At 35.5% G+C, this 22,669-nt stretch overlaps 1 protein-coding gene across 1 annotated transcript in view; it reads left to right on the top strand.

Annotated features, from left to right (window-relative positions):
- The window catches only part of LOC135222792 (microtubule-actin cross-linking factor 1-like), a 293,750-nt gene that overhangs the window by 53,258 nt on the left and 217,823 nt on the right, over positions 1-22,669 (top strand). The window contains 1 exon segment of the mRNA XM_064261077.1: positions 3,168-3,229. Within this exon segment, the coding sequence (XP_064117147.1) occupies positions 3,168-3,229 (62 nt within the window).

The following is a 22,669-nucleotide window of genomic DNA, read 5'->3' on the forward strand; positions in this document are numbered from 1 at the left end:
TCTCTCTCTCTCTCTCTCTCTCTCTCTCTCTCTCTCGTTTATTTATGCATATATGTGTGTGTGTGTGTGTGTAGAATATATATATATATATATATATATATATATATTAGATATTTATATATATATATATATATATATATATATATATATATATATATATAATATATATATATATATATATACGCGCACACACACACACACACGCATATATATATATATATATATATATATATATATATATATATATATATATATATATATATATATATATATATTTCCCCTCTCGAAGTCGGTGGTCCGAGGTTCGACTCTCGGCCCGGCCAACGCGGAACCAGAGGGATTTATTTCTTGTGATAGAAATTCATTTCTCGATTTAACGTGGTTCGGATCCCACAATAAGCTGTAGGTCCCGTTGCTAGGTAACCAATTCGTTCCCAGCCACGTAAAAATATCTGATCCTTCTGGCCAGCCCTAGGAGAGCTGTTAATCAGCTCAGTGGTCTGGTAAAACTAAGATATACTTAACTTTTCCCCTCTCGAAGTAACGAGAATTGACAAATGACATCCAAAGGACTGTTGACTCGTAAGAAATCTTGACACAGTAGGAGAACCTTATGGGAAAAAAGGGAAAACGGAATGAATAGAATAGCAAGGACATCAATTAACCTTCCAAACTAAAATTTTAGGACTGTGTGATATGGCTGGTTCCAGTTTCTATATTTCCAGCCGATTGTAGGTCATTCTAGGTTTGTATTTATTTCCGTTTGGAAGAGCTCCAGATTCCGTTGGAAGCTTCGATACACACACATATAGTATATATATATATATATTATATATGTATATGTATGTATTTGTGTGTTTCCCTGTGTGTGTGTGTGTGTGTGTGTGTGTGTCTGTGTGTGTAAGTTTGTGACTGATAATTAATTTAGGAAGGATTTGAATAAGTCAGTCCATATGGAAGGAAACACCATGTCAGTAAAGTTTCTCTAACAAACAGCTTTCTGATTTGAGAGAGAGAGAGAGAGAGAGAGAGAGAGAGAGAGAGAGAGAGAGGGGGGGAGAATACTATTCGTGACAGGGTAACATTGTAAGTTCATTTGCTGGCCGGTAGTTATTCTTAGAACCATGAAGCAGGTGTGGTCACTGTCTCTTATGTTATGGAGAAAATAGTTTACTTGGACGAATTTTCATTCTTATCACAAAGTGATCGGTTGTGCTCCGGCGGAGGATTTAATAAGACACAGACAGGCTGATAGACATTCGGATATTTTATGAAACAAATTTGTTCCCAGGTTTATCGGTGGCGGAATAAATTGTATCAAATGTTAGTTTGCTTCGATGTATGACTGTGCGTTCCACAGACTGTTTGCTTGGAACTGATTTTGGAATGATTAGGATTCTATTGGAGTTATCGATCCAGTGCGCAGTTGTCAGCATCATTACACGTTGGGGTCATTACGGTTATGTGATATATATGTCTGTTGTCCTTATCCAACAGTAATCTATGTAGTATAGGTATTCATTTACTGCTGTTGTCTCAGTCGGTTCGTGTTACATTGACGGCCATTCACTGATAAGAATAAAATACATTTCCTGTTGCTGTCTTTCGAAGGGGGGATGGGGGGGGGGGTGGGCGGCGGGTGTGGGAGGGTTTGGGTGGTTGGTTTGGAGTGATATCGTGCGTTGCACCGCAAATACAGGGCGGCTTCGGGCGCGCCAGGCTGTTATTTTTATTACACGTCGAAATAACCATTGGTCAGGTATCTCGTTTTGACCTTGAGGCTCTGAGTTTTTTCCGTTTAAGGGTTTTCTAAATTACAGATGCGACTGGTAATGCTTTGCAATTGGAAGTTAAGAAAAAACCGCGACCCTCTTTCACTCGAATCTGGTATCTAGGTGAAACTGTCCTGATTTTAGGCCTTATGCTGGATGTAGTTGTCATCTCTGGGTTCAAATCATCGTCTGGTTGGAAATGGCTCCAGGAAGGAATAGCAGGTTTTGCGGTGGATCTGATTTTTTTTGTGTCGGACATTAAGGTTACTAGAAATGGGAGTTAAAAAAAATGACACTTGACTTTTCTGCAGTTTTATCATTTTTTATATCTTTTGGATTTTGATGGAGACACATACTATATATACTACGTTATATATATATATATATATATATATATATATATATATATAGATATATATATATATTAAGAAAAGTATATAATACACCTATTTTATGCACACACACACACACACACACACACACACACATATATATATATATAATAATATATATATATATATATATGCATAGTTTGTGCTTGTGAATATTAACCAACTTTAGATATATCCTTCGGAACTTGATAATTTTCACGAATGTGAATTGCGTGAAGTCTTGAGAGACATACCATAAGTTTGTAGCGCCCCAAACATTTTCCAAAGAAAATTCCAGTTCCATGCATCTTTCATTAAGTGTTACTGAGGGGATAAAGGCCGAAGATCTTTGCTTTGAACCAAAAGTATATCCACCACGAAAAAGACTGAAAGTGAAACAGTGTTGATTGGTTACTTAATAGAGCTTTGAAGCATTTGTAATATTCTCTCTCTCTCTCTCTCTCTCTCTCTCTCTCTCTCTCTCTCTCTCTCTCTCTCTCTCTCAGTAATTAGAAGTGAATAGCGTCCTTTTGAATTACTTTTTAAATTTTGTATCATTTTTTCGAGCAGCTTTGTTTTTTACAGGCGAGTTTATCTTGAAATGATCTTAATTTTACTTTAGAAAGTTAATTAGCTGGTTTTTTTTCTTGTGGTTTTCTGTGTATATACTGTGTACTTGTGTATTTTAGGTATTGATGTTTAGGTTGTAGCATATAGCAATTTTAGTCTTTTGATCTTAACAGTTATTCAAGTTGGTCAAATTATATCGAGGTGGTAAGTACACGTGGTTTTTTTTTATGTTGATAAAAGTTATCCAGTTATCAAGATGCTTAGTTTCATATTTTTTGTTCTGAAGATTTTATAAAATATCTTAGTGGGAAAAGTATTTTTACCGAATGTTCATTTTATCGTCTTTATTTGATTCCTATAATGATTTATGAAACTATTTATACTTTTTATGCTGATGTCCTTCAATTGTAGCTGAAGACACACTAACTCTTATTTTCATTTTCTTCTGTCACAGACGAGCGAGATGCCATCCAAAAGAAGACCTTCACAAAATGGGTTAACAAACACTTAAAAAAGGTAAGTGCTCAGTTGTTGAATCTACTGCGGAGGAGTCACGTGTTAGTATAGAAAAAAATATGAAAAGGAGTGATTATGAAAAAAAAAAACTTTGATTGAAAGGATTGTAAGGTCCTGCAGTTCACCTGTAATTTCATGCACTTTATGACATATTAATTCATTTATTTGTTCGTTATCCTCAAGTGCCCTCGCAACAATAAACTGAAAATATGATTGAAATACATCAAAACTTACTGTATCCATGATTATGTGTAAGAGAGAGAGAGAGAGAGAGAGAGAGAGAGAGAGAGAGAGTATTGAATGTTCACTGCATATGCTGGTCCCGTAGGTGTCACTAAATATAAATCGTTGAACCCAGGCGAGGGTAATGGGGAATTTGGTTTGACGGGGTAAGTAAGCTTAGCTTATCGTCAGCTAAGGGACCTTAACCTCGGAATGCGGATTATGTACATGTTCAGTTGTTCGCTCCTCGCTGGATGTATGCGGTCGGTTGGTCGTCTCATTTTTATGTTTAGGCTTTACGTCGTATTCACACTCGGTGTTGTGACATCATTGCTATTTTGAGGCAGGTATTCGTCTGAGAGAGAGAGAGAGAGAGAGAGAGAGAGAGAGAGAGAGAGAGAGAGAGAGAGAGAGAGCAATTATCGAAATACGTCACATATTAGCGGCAATCTCTTGAAGTATATACTGCAATTGTAATTACATTTCTTCTCCAAGTTTGAATAATTGGGGCTGATGGTAATTGCAAAAATATTTAATTGTATTGTTTTCTTATTTTTTATTTCCTTTTGCTATATGTTTTGATTGATTGGTTATTAAAAAAATTATTGTTTAAAATCGTTATTTATAAAATAATATTGTTTACTGTGTGCATATAACCATACTGATGTAGAAGTTGCATTCAGTATCCGTACACTTTCAGGCAAGTATTTCGTGGTCTCCTCGCTTTAAGTGCATCTACACACTTTTACATGCATATACGTTATTGTCAAATTCGTAGTTTTATTGCTGAAAAGCTTTAACCATCGTTCAACGCGTTAATTTTACCTAAAGGTCATTCATTTTGTTTTGACGTCAGATAATTAGCAGTCAGTCATTTAGTTTTTGAGAGAGAGATATTTTTCAGAACTCTCTAAGCAAATTAGGCGATTTCGCCATGACTTCACACTATATTCTGCGGATGTTTTAATATACCACTCTTTGTAATGTTATCTGTAATTGAAACGAAGAAAACCTGTGTCGGAAATACCCTATTTTCGCGGAGGTCTTGGCATGATGAAAGCCATTCTGTCGCAAGGATGACGTCAGGAGGGTGTCATACTCCGACAGCGTTTACTGAGAAGTCCGAAGAAGACCGAAGCAGAATCCTCGAGAGACGCGAATCTCGGAGAAAAAGAAAGAAAGAAAAAAAAAAACTGAACTGATTAAAAGTCATTGGAGGAATCCAGAAACTGTTTTATTGAGAGACAGTAGACCATGAATGGGAGGAACTGCACCGTTTCTCACTCCAGAGTTTCTTTTGCGGAGTCATTGCCTTTAATGGAGCTGATGCTCAGGGCAGCTTCGCTTTTCTTTGTTTGTTTCTCCTGCCGGATGTTTTCTGCTGATGGCGAGAGTTGCCCGAATGTTTAAGTGTGGGTTTTTTCGGATTCCTGTGAAGCGTTTTCTCAGGATTTATTATAGTGTGTAATGCTTTTACTCAGCCAGAATTAATATTCTGTGAATGCTCAACAATCTTTCTCCCTCATATATATATATATATATATATATATATATATATATATATATATATATATCATACATACACACATATATACATATACATATATACGTATATTGCGTGTGTGTGCGTTTGAGTGAAACCAACAGAATTCGTAATGTAAATACCAGAGGGGAAAAATGAAACATCGTCATGAGGACAGACACATTGTTGCTTAAATTTACATAAATGCCTAGGGTAACAGTACAAACGACCCTACAGCTGGTTGGAAAATATATTCGTACCTGATAGGTGGATAAAAAAGAGAGAAGAGCAGTAACCTCATGAGCGTCTGACATGTTTGTTTGTTCTGTCTCTTCAGCATATATATATATATATATATATATATATATATATATATATATATATATATATATATATATATATATATATATTGTAAATTTGTACCACTGTCTTAATTCCCTATGAGATGTATTAGAAGTGCTAATAAGCAAACCATTCTGAATTTAGAAGTAAAGTTTTCTTTTTTCCTGGGTGTATATGTGTAAACTAATATACTTTTTTGATATTTAAGCTGGGAATTTGTCAACCAAAGTGCAACAGTCCTTTCTTTGCACTGGAAATTACATTGAGTCAAGGTAGTAGGTGCCGATGAATGCAAATGAATTGCTATTTTAGCCTCTGACTTCGTAGATGTAGATGCAAATGAATTTGCCCTCCTGACGTCTCCATCCCAAAAAGGTCGAAGGACGCTCTGAATGACTCACCTTCCATTGACTCGATGTAATTATAGAAATCCGTGGAAGTAAAATCCTATAAATAGTTCTCTTACGTTGAAGTAAGTGTGAAGGACCTCAAGAGGGGTATCATCTTCGGCCTTTGCTCCTTCTGCTGACGTCATTCTATGTCTCTCTTCTCTACGGGTTATTGAATGAGATCATCTTCGTAGCATTTCCCTTCCTACCTTCTTGACTATAGGACGACTTCTGTTCTGCAGATGAGTGATTGAGGTCATCTGCATTGTTTTCCGTGAGGTCGTTTTCGCATATTTTCTTCCGTACCTCCTGCTGAGGATCCTTTTTATTTAAGTGAGGATTATTTGTGGAGATGAAACCACGTTTGCAACGTTCCAATTCTTCATTATTTCCCATCCCCGACAGAATGACTCTGTTCATGGTTCTTATGCCAAACTAGAATTCAAGTCCGCCGTAGTTTCGATAAATGAACTCTGGAGTCCTGCAGGAGTGAAGGAGTGAGTGATCAAGTTCATCTCGCGTTGAAGTAGACGTTGTGGCATCAGGATGCCGTCGAGGGACGGTGGATTTGTTTTTGTCGCTGACAACAGATGTTATTCCTGTCCTCACACAGGAAATCTCGGAGGGCCTCCGGGCCATGTTGTTACCGTTGGGGATTTTTGGCACAGCAGGGAAGGTCGGAAAGAGAAACAGGGTTTCTGATGTAAGAGGCACCAGAACCTTTCTTTGTGGTTGGGTAGAAGGAAGACTTATTCACATTTTTTTACTGTGGGTTTTGCTTAATATAACAAAGCATCATCATAAAGTTAATTTCATGTAGACAGCGGTAGCAACTCTTGTTTGTCATTTTCTTGACACCCACACACAAAATATATATGTGTATATATATATATATATATAATATATATATATATATATATATATATATATATATATATATATATATATGTGTGTGTGTGTGTGTGTGTGTGTGTGTGTGCGTCCGCGCGCGCGCTTTCCGTAATTAACCTGATATGTTAACAGTTGTATATATTTGTATTTTTTATTGACGAATGGTAAATTGTTGGGAAAGTAAATTATCCATAACTGCCGTGTCATAAGTTTGTTTTTTATTTTTGTTAAACATTCTTAAACTTGAATTACAGCGTGAATCGAGTTCTGTCAGAATATTTAAGCTGTTGCTGTAGTAAAGCAAAGGGAATTTTGCTGTCGAACATGATGAAAATTTCGAAGGGTTTTAGTCACCCCCAGTTAGAGAGAGAGAGAGAGAGAGAGAGAGAGAGAGAGAGAGAGAGAGAGAGAGAGAGAGAGAGAGAGAGACTACCCAAGCAGTGTATTTAGGTTAGGCTTTATAATTATGAAGATGAGGATTAGATGGACAGCGGCTCTATTGAGGAGTCGTACCGTATTGTTCAGTATGGAAATCTCAGTGAAAGGATTCTCCTCCGAGGTTTGCAATTAATGTTACTTGTAATAGATTTTATCTGTTAAAGAATCAACTGAAGAACATTCTTCTTCAAATATCCAGTCACTACGAGGCTTGAAATTAACTTTGCCGTGTATGATATCTTGACACCTCGTTTTGTAGTTCTGGATAGAACGTGAACCAAAATTGGAACGTTTTACACGGTATTAAGTAACCTGATGCTTGATGATACAGGATATTTATTTACATATTGTTTTGAGAACGTTCATATTGACCCAGTTATAAATTTTTCAAGGCTTCTGGTTTCTGTGAAAAGAACTGAAAATTTTATGCTTGTATTTTTATTTTATTTTTTATTTTTTATGGTAATTTTAATTCCATTATCAATTGAATCTCTAAGCTTTTATATTTTTAAACATGTATCATATTTAGAATTTCTCATTTTAATCTCATTATTTTGTTTACATTGTCATTAATTCTCACCATAACGCTAAATGACCCTATTGGTCCCACTGCTTGGCAGTGTCCCTCAATTTCATACTCCATTTCATTCCATTCCATTCCATTCCATTGAGAAGTGATGTAAATGGAGAAAACCATCTATCTGCAGATATTGAGCGGTAGAAAGGAGAACTGTTTTGTAAATAAACACTTCTATGCTTTGTTATCTTATATCTGCAAATGCCTCAAAATCACAGACAGACATTTGAAGAGACGTCATATGAAGGAAGGCAATTCAAGAAATACTGCGTAATGTGTCAACACATCATATATACCAAGGTCTAGACCTTGATATATCCAATCCTCTTACTAAGTATGTGTGAACTGGCCGGTGGTCCCGGGACTAGGGGACACCGTTATGGCCAAGTGTTGGCGCAGGCCTGACGTGATACATGCAAGATGACCCCCTCTACGAAATTTGATCTGCCTGGGCTATAGTCTCGTGCGCTTAAAAGAGACAGTATCTCTCTCTCTCTCTCTCTCTCTCTCTCTCTCTCTCTCTCTCTCTCTCTCTCTCTCTGGTTAGGGTGTTCCTGTGACAATTCCCAAGTCCTTCGTGGGCAATTTACGAGGTCCGCTCAATTCAATTTTTTTTTGCATTATAATTTGATTTATATTGTGTTTTCGTGGACTTGAAAGTGAGTGGTGGCTTTTGCCTGTTTTAGGGCTGTTTCCATGTACACGACCACCGCATAAGTACACCTGTTCTTCTTCCTGCAGTCTTTTATTAATGGTGATTCGGTATAGTTATTTCGAACAGTGGAACCTCCCCTCATTTGGCTTGGCTGACTCCATAGGTCCCCACTAGGACTCTTAGTATTTGTAAACGCTGACCACATGTACGAGACGCCTTTGGCGAGGGATCGTTCTGGCATAAGGACAGCTTGATCCAAACGACCAAGCAACCACTCTGGACTTTGCATAATTATGAACGTTTTGAGACTCTGGTATGTGAGAGATATCATTGCACCTTGTTCCCAAGGAAATGGCGCTCGAAATCTGCGTTTAAGCAGTAATGTTTGAATTTTCCAAAATGGCTCCCATATAATCGGTAGCACTTAATTCATCTTCTGAATGGCGAGAGGTTAACCCTTACATGGAAGAGCTCAATTATGGCATTGCATCTTTCTGGGTTTAGCCAAGTTTGTAGCTCGTTAATATAATTGTTTTACCCACATAAAGTCGCTGTTAGTATTCAGCTCTGTTGTTCTCCTAATTGCACCAGTCAAGAGTGCAATCAATAGCCATTTTTCACGAGAGATAAATTTAGCTTTAATATGAGCGTTGGCTTAAAGCGGTATTTGTTGTAGACTTATGAAAATAATATGGTCCATACGAAGAAATTACATTTGAAAGCTTTAAGGTAAGGACTGATGTTCTTAATGTGCAGTTATATTGTGTGTATAAAGCGATCATTTTTTTTTTGTTTGAGAAAGAAATATTTTAATTTCCATTCACTCAGACCCACTGAAGACTCTACTATCTGAATTACATTTTTTGCTTTTTTAATCGTTAGGCAGTCATCATCATGTTCTCTTTATAATATTTATTTTAGACATCGTAGTTTTGTTGGGTTAATGGTCACGATGTTCATGGTGACGTCACTTCGGTTTTGCTTGTTTATTCATTCTGAGAAAGTGACTAAGGATGGGAGTGTATTTATATCAACTTTCCTTCAACGTCTCTTTGCAAGGGTCAGCAGCCATGTAAACAACGTCTGGCGGATTACTTCATATCACTGTCTCTCTCTTAAGTTCATTTTCAGTGGGATGACGTCCACTCATGTTTATGCGCGGGTTTCTCTGTTGACACTGCCATCAAGTCATTTGCGTTTGTCTGTTTGTGAGACTTCGCCCGCTTGGTTTCCGCGGTTTCACAAGCTGTTCTCTTCCATGCCTTTCGATGAAGGGCTCAGACCTGGTGGCAGTTGAAGGGGCGTGGACTGGACTAGATCTAATAAAGTCAAGTGAGTTCATTGTTAATGCAAAGAAAAATTTGAGATCGTTTTATTTTAGTGAAAGGAAGATGGGTTTACTGTTAGCGAGTCTTGCTGTATTATTGTTAGTTTAGTGTAGGCCATTTATTGTTCATATCAGTTACAGTTTTTTTTTTCTTTTTTCTCAAGAACAGCACCTGGAGTAAGAATACACACACGCACACATTATATATATATATATATATATATATATATATATATATATATATATATATATATATATGTATATATATATATATATATGCATATATATGCATATATATATATATATATATTATATATATATATATATATATATAATATAAGTATATAACAAACACTTATTATTTTAATTGGCGTTTATTAAACACTAGCTGCCTTTAAGATGGAAGCACTTTTCGTTCCTAAAATTATTGAAAGGGGAGGAAAAAAAAAAAAAAACGCGTATCTTGCAGGAAATGAACGATGGACCGGGTTATCTGGGAAGTGTCAAAATTAATGACCACAAATCCCAGATCCCAGACTTGCGCAGACATAAGAAAAATAACAATGGAGGCGTCGTCTGCTTCGCTTTTTAAATCATTTGTCATTTTTACGAGCGTTTCTTGCCGTGTCATTGAATCTAGTAGAAGATTATATGCTTGTGTAAATGGAACATTTGCACAGTGTCATCCTGTGCGCAAAACTTTTAGGCGTTTATTTTTCCTCTGAGAAGTGTCTCACGTTCCTCTCGAGGTGCGTGGATGATGACAATGATCATTTCGTCGATTACCAACACTTCACGAATGATTGACGCAGCCTCATTAGTGTGTTATGAGGGAGTGGCCTGTTAAGAGGCGCCAGGTGCCACTCTTCCTGATCGACGCGTCATCCAGCTTATGCGTCGGTCATGTCGTGTCATGTCGTCTACTCATAGTGTCGTTAACCTTTGCTGTCTTGCTTGGTGTCAGTTCTCCTTATTGACTGTTGGGAGTAACAGAAGAGCTGGGAGACCGTGGGCTACTCTCATGAAAATAGTGACATACGAGAGCAGAGATGAGTGGAGATTTGTGGAAGTGAAAGCATGAGAATGATATAGGTAGCGAACTTTTAGAGATCCTTGAGTTGCACGGGTTGCAGCCGATGAAGATGACTGCAAACAATTGCTTATTATGTAGGCTAACATTTTAATTACATCTATCTATCCATTTATCTACACATACATGCACACACACACAAAATAAATATATATATATATATATATATATATATATATATATAATATATTATATATATGTATATAACATACATACATATATATGCATGATGTATGTATGTGTATATATGTATATATACCATACATACATATATATATATATATATATATATATATATATATACTATTATATACACAATAATATACATACATACGTACAAACAAACACATAACCATTCTATATGTATATATAATATATATAATATATATATATATATATTTAAAAATATACATTCATTAGCTACAAATGTTTTTAATATCGAATTCGCTCTCCCTCGGAATTGATATATATATATATATATATATATATTAATTGGATATTAAAGGATATTTGTAGCTTACTGCATGTATATGAATCTCGGTGATGTGATAAAAAATTCCTACATTACACGTGAAATATAAAATGCATCGCTCTTAAGCGTCGCATATTAGTCGAAATTAGTTTTAGGTCTACTGCAGACCTACTTTGTGTCAGAGGTGGATAGTTGGCCGTTTCATTGCCAACTATCGACCACTGATGGCTTGGAAATGATTTTAAATTTTTAAGTATAATTTACAGGTTTTTAATTTCTTTCTATATACATTAAAGAATAAATCCCACTGGATTATTCTGACCATTTTACCACCGTCTCAGATATCCTAGAGATGATGGACGCACCTGTTTGTAGTCCAGTATTAGACGAATGTTTGGGCAGCTTTATGCTATTGATTATGAGTTACTGGTGCTTAGGAGGTGATAGTTTTTTTGTTTTTGTTTAGAGTTTCATTTTGTAGCTGCAGAGTATAATTAGATAGATATGGTAGTATTTTTTTTTTTATTTAGCTCTTGTCTCTTTTCCATATGATCTCATTTGCATCCAGTTATTTCTTTTTGGCGCCACTCCTTCCTCCTCCTCCTCCTCCTCCTCTTCCCATATTAGGTGACGGTGTCGAATAGAGAAAGTGTTAGAGGCTTTATGATCCCGTTCCCCAGTCGCCCGTTTTGGGGTCCTTCGCTGTCTTGGTGTAAGTGACACGCAAATTGGGCGGAGGATGTCACCGCCCACACATCTCTCGCTTTTACTCGAGTAGAAAATGAGGGTCATTCTTAAGGGTCAGGAGAAGAAGTATCACTGTTCTCGCCCAAATTAGGAATAATCACAAAATTTAGTCACTTTAAACAGTAGCCAAGTATTTTTAAACAAGATTCTTGGAATTACACTAATGGGACGAGCATTCATTTCATTATATGATGGCTAGACGACCTTTGAACACAGCGTTAGTTATTTGTAGGTAGAAGGAGACCATTTCAGACATACCGCACATATAGTTATCTTTTGCCATATGGGTCTCGTACCATGCAAGGTATATTCTATATATATACCTTGGTACCATGTTTTCCTCAAACAGACCGAGTTGTTCAAAGGAGACCAGTATTGTATACGTAAATCACTTTTGAATGTGAAGAGTGATCATCATGAGGTCATTCAGTACAAAAATGTATTCTTAGGGGAAGCTTCCTATTGGGACCTTAACTACGAGATGTTTAATTATAATAATAATAATAATAATAATAATAATAATAATAATATATAATAATAATAATAATTATAATAATAATAATAATAATAATAATATATTATACTATTATTATTATAATAATAATATCATCATCAACATCATCATCATCTCTGTTTTCAGCACTAGGCCTTATAAAAGTAATATACAGAGTAGAGGCATTACAATAGATTCACACAAACTAGATACACGAGTTAAAGTGAAAAAAATTATAATTGGCAATATCCACACACTTGCTGGGGTAGTAGTAAAGAAAAAAACCTGATTATTTTATTAGTAGTGACAGTATTATTACTGAGAATAATAGAAAAAATACTTGGCAATATCCACACCACTGCTGGAGTCGTAGTAAAGAAAAAAACCTGATTATTTTATTAGTAGTGACAGTATTATTACTGAGAATAATAGTAAAAATATTAACAAAAATTATATAAAAAAGTGATAATAATTGAAAACTGATTGCCTACAAACTAATTTCCTGGTAGGGACCTTAGGTGGAATGCAGAAGCCTGGTCCAGCGGGCTAAATACGAAAAAGTGAAAAAAGCAAATCTCAATGATGATAATAAAATAAAAGATAATAATAAGTCCTGTAGTGTGGCAGTGTACTTTGATTCCTTCAATGATTTACTGGTTATTGAATGTTTTCTATTAAATATAGAGGGAACCAGAGTGGACAGACCAGTTTCATGTCTTACAAGCATTTTTTTAAAGCAATATTACAAAGTATTTCATTGCCTGTTTTATATAATTTGTCTTGAGTTTTAACTGGTAGCTATTGTATATATAAACAAACTACTACGTGTCAAAGGATTATGTTTATGATAATTTTATGTACGTGTGCGCGTGCCAAGTTTTGCAGCTAAACCATGGTTCTCCATTAAACAGTCATATAACCAACGCTGTTGGTGTTTCTTTAAGAAATCGGCCTGTGATTGATCACTTCATAAATATGTTTTCGGCACTTTTAACTTGCAAGTTACAAGTGAAGTGCGTCTTAGAAAATAAGATGTTTAACCAAATCAGCGATAATTACCCTTCAGAAATTCTGTTTCTGCCACTAATATCTGTCGCTTTCGGTTATTTTTACTGGTCACCCATCCCCCTTATTAGGGCTGAACTTGGACTTGATGGGGATCAGTCAGGATTGTTACTATTTTTCTCAGCGACCTCGAAAACTATGGATTAGTCACTAATATCTGTTTTCGGTAATTTTCGCATTTCATCCCCTTTGCTCAGCCAGTGATCTGATTTTAATTCTGTTTTCACCATGACCTTCCCTGGTTTGATATTGACTTATATTTAAACTCACAAAAATCAATCAAGAAATGTGGATTTGAATAGCGTTCATACAAAAGAGACATTTTCTAGCAATATTATATATTATTATATATATATATAATATATATAGTATAATATATAAATTATATATATATTATATGGTATGTGGTGGTGTGTGTGGTGTGTGGGGGGGGGGGAGCAAATAGATTGGATTGAGTTTGTACAAGACACCCAAGAAACAAACTACCACAGAAGAGTTTCATTTCATGGACTAGTGTTAACATATTTTGGTCTGGTGAAAATATTTTCTTTTTCAAGCTACCGGGGTTTGTGTAAACAAGAGCCATGTGTGATTTCAAGAGTCACACTTCTCCAGGAACTTGAACGGAGGGGATGTTGTTTGTAGGCCTATGTTGTAAGGGGCCTGTGGTTGATTTGATGCTTCGTTTTGTGGGGACAGTTTTCCTAAAGTTTTTCTCGTTGGTTGATTGATGCCTGCGATTTTATTTTATGAATGAAATTTTGTTTCTAGTCCTCCTAGCAGTGTCCCCAGCAGTGTCCCCACCAGTGGCGGCTGTAATCTTGATAAAACATCTGCTCTCTCTCCATCTCTCTCTCTCTTCTCTCTCTCTCTTCTCTATCTCTCTCTCTCTCTCTCTCTCTCTCTCTCTCTCTCTCTCTCTCTCTCTGCGAATCTCGTAAATGCTTGATAGGAATAAATACTTATCACACCCTTTTTTTTTTTTAGACCATAAAGCCATCAAGTCCCTCCACCCTTATTGATGATTCCTGAATATATTTGACAAATATATTACAGCAATATTATCGCAAACAAGTCACACTCGAAATCCTTCAGCTTATAGTAAAATCAATATGAGGTGACATAATTTAGTATTTTTAGATCTAAATAAAACTTGTTGTTTCGTTCGTTATTGGGTTTTATTCTCGTCATTATCGTATTGTTCGACTGAAGTCAAATGCATGGAGCAGCATTGTTTACCCTCTATACTGGACTACTTTGAAAAGTGAAGGAGATAGTAAATAGTAGTTAAGCATAAAGTCAATAAAAATATGTCATAAAGAAAGAAGCATCGTGGATTCCTTAATATTAAAAAAAAGCTTCAATTTAACGTAAACATCTTCATGTTTTTATTTATCGGAAAAAAATATTGGTTTAACCGGGGAAAGAGCAGATAAGAAAAAATCCAAAAGAAAATATGATAAAACACATTGGAAAAATGGCATCTGATTAAAACACGACTCCTTGTATAGCTCAAAAAACAGGTTTGCTCTGGTGGGGTATCCCGAGACTGGTGGCACACCATTTGACGGACAGGGTCATAATCTTTGTCAACTGAGGACACCCGATGGAATAATTAATGATGAGCCACTGGAATCATCTTTCGGCAGGTGGGGATATGAATGAAATCCTTTCCTGACTAATTAATTACATGCTTGTATAATCAGATGTGTAGGTATACATATAGATAATTCATTTACCATTTCGCTGGTCATCCGATCAGCAAAGTTGAGCACAGTATTGGGTGAGACCAGTCCCTCCATTCTAAAACATTCGTCGGTGCACTGCGTGGAGCTCGCAAACCGTCATCTAAAAACTAACTAAGAACTAGGGTCAGCCTTCAAAAGGGAAAATGTTTTTAGTGATATATATACAGACGCACACACATGGATATTTATATATATATATATATATATATATATATATATATATATATATATATCGTGTTGTGTGTGTGTGTATGTGTGTGTATTTAGAATTCGTGCCCAAGGTTAATCTTTGATGTATCTCTCACAAGTCATATAATGCGTTTACCTGTTCTATCTCTGTTTTTATTGCTCCAAGTTTAGGTTTCTCCCCTTTCTCTTCTGTTCATATCAGGGCGTGTCAATATAAGCATGCGACTGTACTTTTGTGTGTGTGTGTGTGTGTGTGTGTGTGTGTTTAACGGTTCTTCCTAAAGACGAAGTTGCAGACAGTCCCTTCACCCTCCTGTTTTCTTCGTGGAAAGTTCGTGCTTTCTAAATTGTTGTGCCTCAGAATTCGACTTGTTTGGAATAGATATTTGGCAGTCGTCCTTTTTCTGGAGAGCATTATTTTGATATTGTTATTTTATCAACCTTTGTTCAGTCATGTTCGGCGAGGTTGTAAGCTTTCATTTTCTTTGCTTGATGTCTTGATTACTTGTAAGATGTTTTGAGATGTATTTTAATGAAATGCTATGGGCAAAGAGACAGTTACCACGAGAATGATTAATAATTTATTATAATGAAAATTGGGGACTGATTGTCGGTCAACGATCAAAATTTACTTGTGAAAATGTAGATGAAAATCCGCCAGTTTCCATTTGATATATTTTATTATTAATGAAAAATTGTTTGGGGACTGATTGACGGTCAAACGTCAAATTTACTTGTCAAAATGTAGATGAAAATCCGCCAGTTTCTATTTGATATATTTTGTAATCTTGTTTAGTGTTCATGAGAAAAGACTACTCATATACCGGAGGTTAGAAATGAAAGCTATGTTATAAAGCTTTGGACTTTGTGACAGTCAAGGAAGTTTTGAACCCCCAGATCAAGTTCAAGATATTAGATCCAAGACCGATCAGCGTTATTGATTTTCTTCAGATCATAATAGGTATTCTTTGTGCCTTGCTGTTAGAATAATTGACCGCTTCGTTTCATATCATAAAATATTGCCATTCAATAACTTGAGTTTGAAAAGAGAGATCTTGTTAAGGATTAAGTATTTTGGACCTTTACACTTGACCATGCAGGGAGAACCTTTTATTTATGTATTTATTATTTTTTTATTTTTTATTCTCTTGTTCACAGAAGTAATTAGAAAACTTGAAAAGTTTTGGCATAATTACATGGCGTTAACATTTAGTCTCAAGAATCGAGTTGAATAATCGATATTTTTGGTGGCTGCTAAGCTTTAGAAGATTTCTTTTATCAATTAAGGTGACGCACCTAACTGATTAGGAGATTTCTTACTTAGTGTTGATTATGTTATCAGAGTGATGGACGCTTGAATGTTATCACATGCAGAGGATTTCATGTATCGAGCAGCGGTATTAGGAGGAACTTGTGCTTTTGGTAAAGTATCAAACTCTGTCAAATATGACATTGAGGAAATTGCAGCCCGAGGCATATTTCGTCACGTAGATCTAGAGTTCATTTGATATTTCATGTTACGGGAAGAGTTATCAAGTGAAAGGAAACTGCACGACTCCTTTGGAATAATGCCCCTTTTTTCAACTTGGCATTTTTAAACGGTTTGGCTTCAATAACATGTAAGTGTAAGGGCGAGAGAATCGGGAGCGTCTGGCTTCATTTCCTCGATAAATTCCGCCGACAAGCAGTATAAAATGTGTCAAAGATAGCATAATCAATTCAGTTCGGGTGATATTACTGCACGTTTTCGGAAGGCGAACATTATTTCTCCATTATGGAGCCGACACTATTGTAGTTGAGAGAACCTCCTATGTGCTCCACCTAACGTCATGAACAAGTGTCGTGACACCTTTTTCCCCGCCGGTGTTTGTTGATAGCTCGGTTATACTTTTGGTTCTTTTATTTTATAAGTCTGAGATCCAGTTTGTAGCAGCTTTGCTGTACGTACAAGCAAGTCTAGCAACACGTGTTCGTGATTTTGTGAGCGTTCCGAATCACACACACACACACAACACACACTACACACACACACAAAGCACACACACACACACACATATATATACATATATATATATAGAAACATTCTAGAAATGCAACGCTGCAGTTTTGACTCAGTTTTTGAGCTGTGCTGCTTTCAGGCGTTGTAACATTCCTTTTTCTTTCATGACTTGAATAACAGTGAAATAGGAGAGAGATATAGAGACTGAAATCGTAATTGTGGCTTGGAATCATTTAATTGAAATAACCTTTGTATCTTAACATATTTTCAAATCACGTAGGATAAGAATCTTAGAAGTATTGATTTAGGGAGAATGCATAGATGGGTGCGTTTATTCATGAATTGATTATTAATATCAAGATCGACCACTTCAATCCACTTGAAATATTCAAGAAAAAAATTGATCCTCAGGAAATTCGGTTCCAGTGCTGTTCAAGCCTCTCGACCAGTAGGTAGAGATTTCTATCCATGATCATGACGATCCAGTTAACGTATGGTGACATGTGCATTTTATCGTGCGAGTTAGTTGCAATATTCTGCAGTGTTATATTATGGCAGGATGCGAATAACTTCGCAATGGAACTTCCGGTAACCCGTTGCTAGGCACTTATGATTTTGTTTGCTTCTTTCATTGATGATATTCTTTTTTGGCTTTAGTTCGTGTTATTGAAATGGTGGTTTTTCAAGTTTGAGATATCACTGAAGTTGATTATATATATATATATATATGTATATATATATAATATATAGTATATATTATATAAAATATATAATATATATATATATATATATATAAAAGTCATATCACATTACCGTGATTCATATACATACATCGAGCTACAATGTCCTTTAATATCTAATTCGCTCTACCTCGGAATTAATATATTTTCATATATGCTTAACCGAAAGGGAATTTTTTTCTCGATAATAGATTTGCCTGGTCCTGGGCGCGAACCCAAGAAGACATTCAAATCCAGGAACGTCAGTGAAGCTTTTACCTACCCCACCACCGCGAGAGGCCCATCTATTATCGAGAAAAAAAATTCCCCTTCGGTTAAGCATATATGAAAATATATTAATTCCGAGGTAGACGCGAATTAGATATTAAAGGACATTGTAGCTCGATATATATATTAATAATATTATATATAATAATATAATATTAATTATATTATATATAAATTATATATATATTATATTATATATATATATATATATATATTATATATACATATATTTATTATATATTACTATATTATACCATCATATTATTATATATACAATAACATATATATATATATACTATATATGATTATTAACTATATATATAATATTATTATATATATATAATATTATATATATATCATGTTGTTACTTCTTGCTGTCACTTGCTGAATTTTGTTAACTTCTGTTAGGAAATACTTTGCTGAGCTGGAATTTTTGAAATTTTTTAATTTTTCGTTGTTCGATTATCATATTCATGTGTATGCATAATGTAATACTTTATTTTTACCGTGAAGTAGGCAGCTTTCTATGAGGAGATTCTAATGTACCCGAGATGGTTTAGTATACAAGAGTTCAGCGGGGACATTTGCACTTAAGTTCCGACGCCGTAGTTACATCGCACCGATAACATAGATGTGCATAATGTTGTGTTTGCATTTTATGTGCCATTAGTGTCTGATATGAGCAGGAGTCTGGTTAGTTTTGCTTCTCTCATTGTGGTTCGAAATATCTTGGACAAATTGAAGATTTTGTATTAAGAATTAAGGTTTACAAGTTGCAGTGTAAAGAGTTCTGTCTTTTCTGGAAAAATAAAATCGCAGTTGTAACTTCTGCCTCTTACTATTTGGATTAAGGAGAGAGAGAGAGAGAGAGAGAGAGAGAGAGAGAGAGATTGTTCATTATTCATAATAGTCCCATATTAGGCATGGGCTGAAGCCTTCTCTCAAGCAATAAAAACTCAATCTTGCTCACTAATGTTGTCGCGACAACATTCTCTTCAGGGTTGTAAAATATTGTAGTGTCAGAAAAGTGGTTGGAGGGGGGGGGGGGGGGGGGGGGGTTAGGGGACGCTGCTGGAAGAGGATTGGAGCACTAATGATTGGGAGTACATGTGGTGCCCTTTCCCTGTCTCGACAAATATGGAGGGAGCCCTTGTCTCGAAAGAAAGTTCTGAAATTGTGCTGCCACCTGACCTAGGCTATAAACCCACTTGTGAAATTGTTTGCCCAAAGAGATACCCCTATAAAAGTGCGAGATTTTGGCTGTTGCCCCAAAGTTCATGGCTTCATTCGTGTCGTCTGATTCATCGCTGGCAATAAATGTGATAGACTGGAATAGGCTTTTCTTCACTGACGAAATTTTAAGGCAAAATGGAAAAGAATATAAAATAGATTATTTTTGTCTCGAACATGTACATGTTTATGCATACTGTCTTAGAAATTCTAGGTAACATATACACTAAAAGCCGTTATTTATATCTGCCGTCTTTACTGTGAAAATATAAATCTTATTCACATGCTATTTCATTATTCAATTGACGTTTTGTAAGTCTTATAATTATACATAGCCATTTTGAATGTGCAGTGGGTTCATCTAACATTAATTTCTTGTGGACGTAAATCCAAATTAATTGTTAGAAAAATATTGTGTGTGTTTGTGTGTGTGTGTGTGAGAGAGAGAGAGAGAGAGAGAGAGAGAGAGAGAGAGAGAGAGAGAGAGAGAGAAAATTGCCCATGGATGTGTTTTATGTTCTGCATACACTGCATACTAGATATTATTATTATTATTATTATTATTATTATTATTATTGTTGTTGTTGTTGTTGTTGTTGTTGTTGCTGCTGCTGTAGTTGATGTCTTCGCTTAGACTTGTGTGCAGAAATCGGTTGCGTTCATGAACATGGTAAAATGCCAGAACTACTTTTAAATTGCATCTGCTTACCAAAACCCGGACTAAGATGAATGGTGTGTAAATAAAAGAAAAAAGTGGGTGATGACGTGTGAGGGCAATGGAAAGAGGGAGGATAGATGGATGAATAGATGAACGGGGGGAAGGGGGGGGGGGGGGGGGGGGTGCCTGGGCAGGGCGGAGTCTCCTCTCCTTTCCTTCCATTAGTGTTAGGACAATATTGACCTTCCGGCGCACCACGCACCCTGTCAATCGCATTGTCGCCTTCGTCCCTATTTTTATGGCAGGACGGGTTGGGCCTGTCTGTGGACAGGGGCGTGTTTCGGAAATATGACGTACTTAACACACCTCACTGCCAGCTTAATGTCGACCTTTGTTTTGAAAGGTCATATTATTCGACAGCTCCAATCGTAATATTCGTCATCGGAAGTCATTACGAAGTCCATCAGAAGTGAATGATGTAAAGAGTGTTGCATTGACTGAATCACATCGTTTATAATGATTCAGTTATATCCTAATTACACCCTTTCTTATTAACAAAAAGGAAGATAGAACTCCCGTTTTCAGTGCAGCAAAGGGCAGTGGATATATGAAACAACCATACTTGAAAACTCCTAGCTTTCAAATACGAAAAACATTGAGAAATGCCTTCCTATACATGAAGTTAAAGTTTGTCTTTTTTAATACTTAAGTATTTGGCCATAGTTAAGCACTACCTTTTACAAAATCTTCACTGGAACGGGTTTCAGAAATTGGCCATGGAAGCGCCCCAAAGCTGTACAAATTTTGGTCTTTTATTGGTGTTGTTTCAGTTAGGAAGAAGCCTCACCACTCATTGTATTTAGGTCGTCACTGTCGAGGTTAGCGCAGCACGAACAGGTGTGTCAGTGGCAGAAGTTTGCCCTCCAAAGTAATGCTTTGTGGTCCCCCATTGAAAAGTTGTGCGATTGAATGCTTTGAAGTGTTGAGGGTTTGGCGTTATAGGTGTACAGTGCATATGAGTGAATGGTTATTTTTCTCTTATTCATACACACACAAATACATACATACATGTGTATATATATATACACGTAGTATATATACATATACACATATATATAATATATTAATTATATATATTATATATTTATTTATTTATATATATATATATATATATTTATATATATATATATATATATATATATATATATATATATATATATATATATATATATATATATATACATACTTATACACGTGTCTATATATGTATGTGTATGTATTAAAAGGAATAAGAACACAATGCTAAATTCCGTAAAAGTATATTTACCATTATTAGCAATATAGAAGTAAATCACAATGAATATCAAATTTTTTAATATTGGATACGAAGATAATGGCTTATAAGAGACATTTATGGCAAGGATCATTATTCAAAGTAATAAAATACACAGGTATCCAAGAAAAATAATGAATAAACATTCATCCAAATGGGCAGTTGCAGTTAGCGCATTTTTCCCCAAGAAATCGAACATAGCCGTAGTTTTCTTGAATATTTAAATGCCCAACATTTATATATGAAATTTAATTTTGAAATTGAAAATAATTGTACCCTCCTATTCCTTGACACCACCGTTGTCAGAGATGATACATTTTCTACTTCATTTGATAGATAATCCACACGTATTTAGGGCTTTACTTCTTGAGCTTTTCTTTACTTCTTCACTAAATCAGTAGTGTAAAGACCCTTGTTAATCGACAATAGAATTAGGTTTTCATTTTTATCAGATTTGATCAGGAAATTCAGTATTACAAAATTAATTTTGTTCCTATTCATTTCTGGTCATATTGTTTCTTAAAGTGCCACATTATATCCTTTCTTGGTAACAAAAATTAATTTCACACATCCCAGTTTTCGGTGACGCAAAGGGCAGTAGATATTTAAAACAACTATACTTAAGAACTCCTAGCTTTGAAATACGACAAACATTTGTCTTTCCTGATAATAAATAGATAATTGGCCTTTACCTAAGAAAAATAGAAACCCTACTCGAAGGCTCATCTTCAAGTGTTCATTGCACTTCACTTGCCGTGGATGTCATGTTTCTGAAATCAGAGGTTACTCTCACCGGCAAGGCCATAGTTTCACACATCGAGATAAGTAGTAGACAAACTGGACCTTCTCATTACAGCGTCTGTTTGTATTAAAAGAAAAACTACTTTTTCATTCACCTACTTCAAGTATTATGGATATTTTGGTTATTGTGCAGTTTCTTTCCTTTTCTTTGTATTCTTTGCCACCGTCTGTTCATTACGACTATGCTTACTACCCATTTGGTTGAATATGTGTATGTTCATAGATCATGTCTCCTGCATTTTTTT

The sequence above is a fragment of the Macrobrachium nipponense genome, chromosome 8 (genome assembly GCF_015104395.2).
Source record: "Macrobrachium nipponense isolate FS-2020 chromosome 8, ASM1510439v2, whole genome shotgun sequence".
NCBI classification, from domain to species: Eukaryota; Metazoa; Arthropoda; class Malacostraca; order Decapoda; family Palaemonidae; genus Macrobrachium; species Macrobrachium nipponense.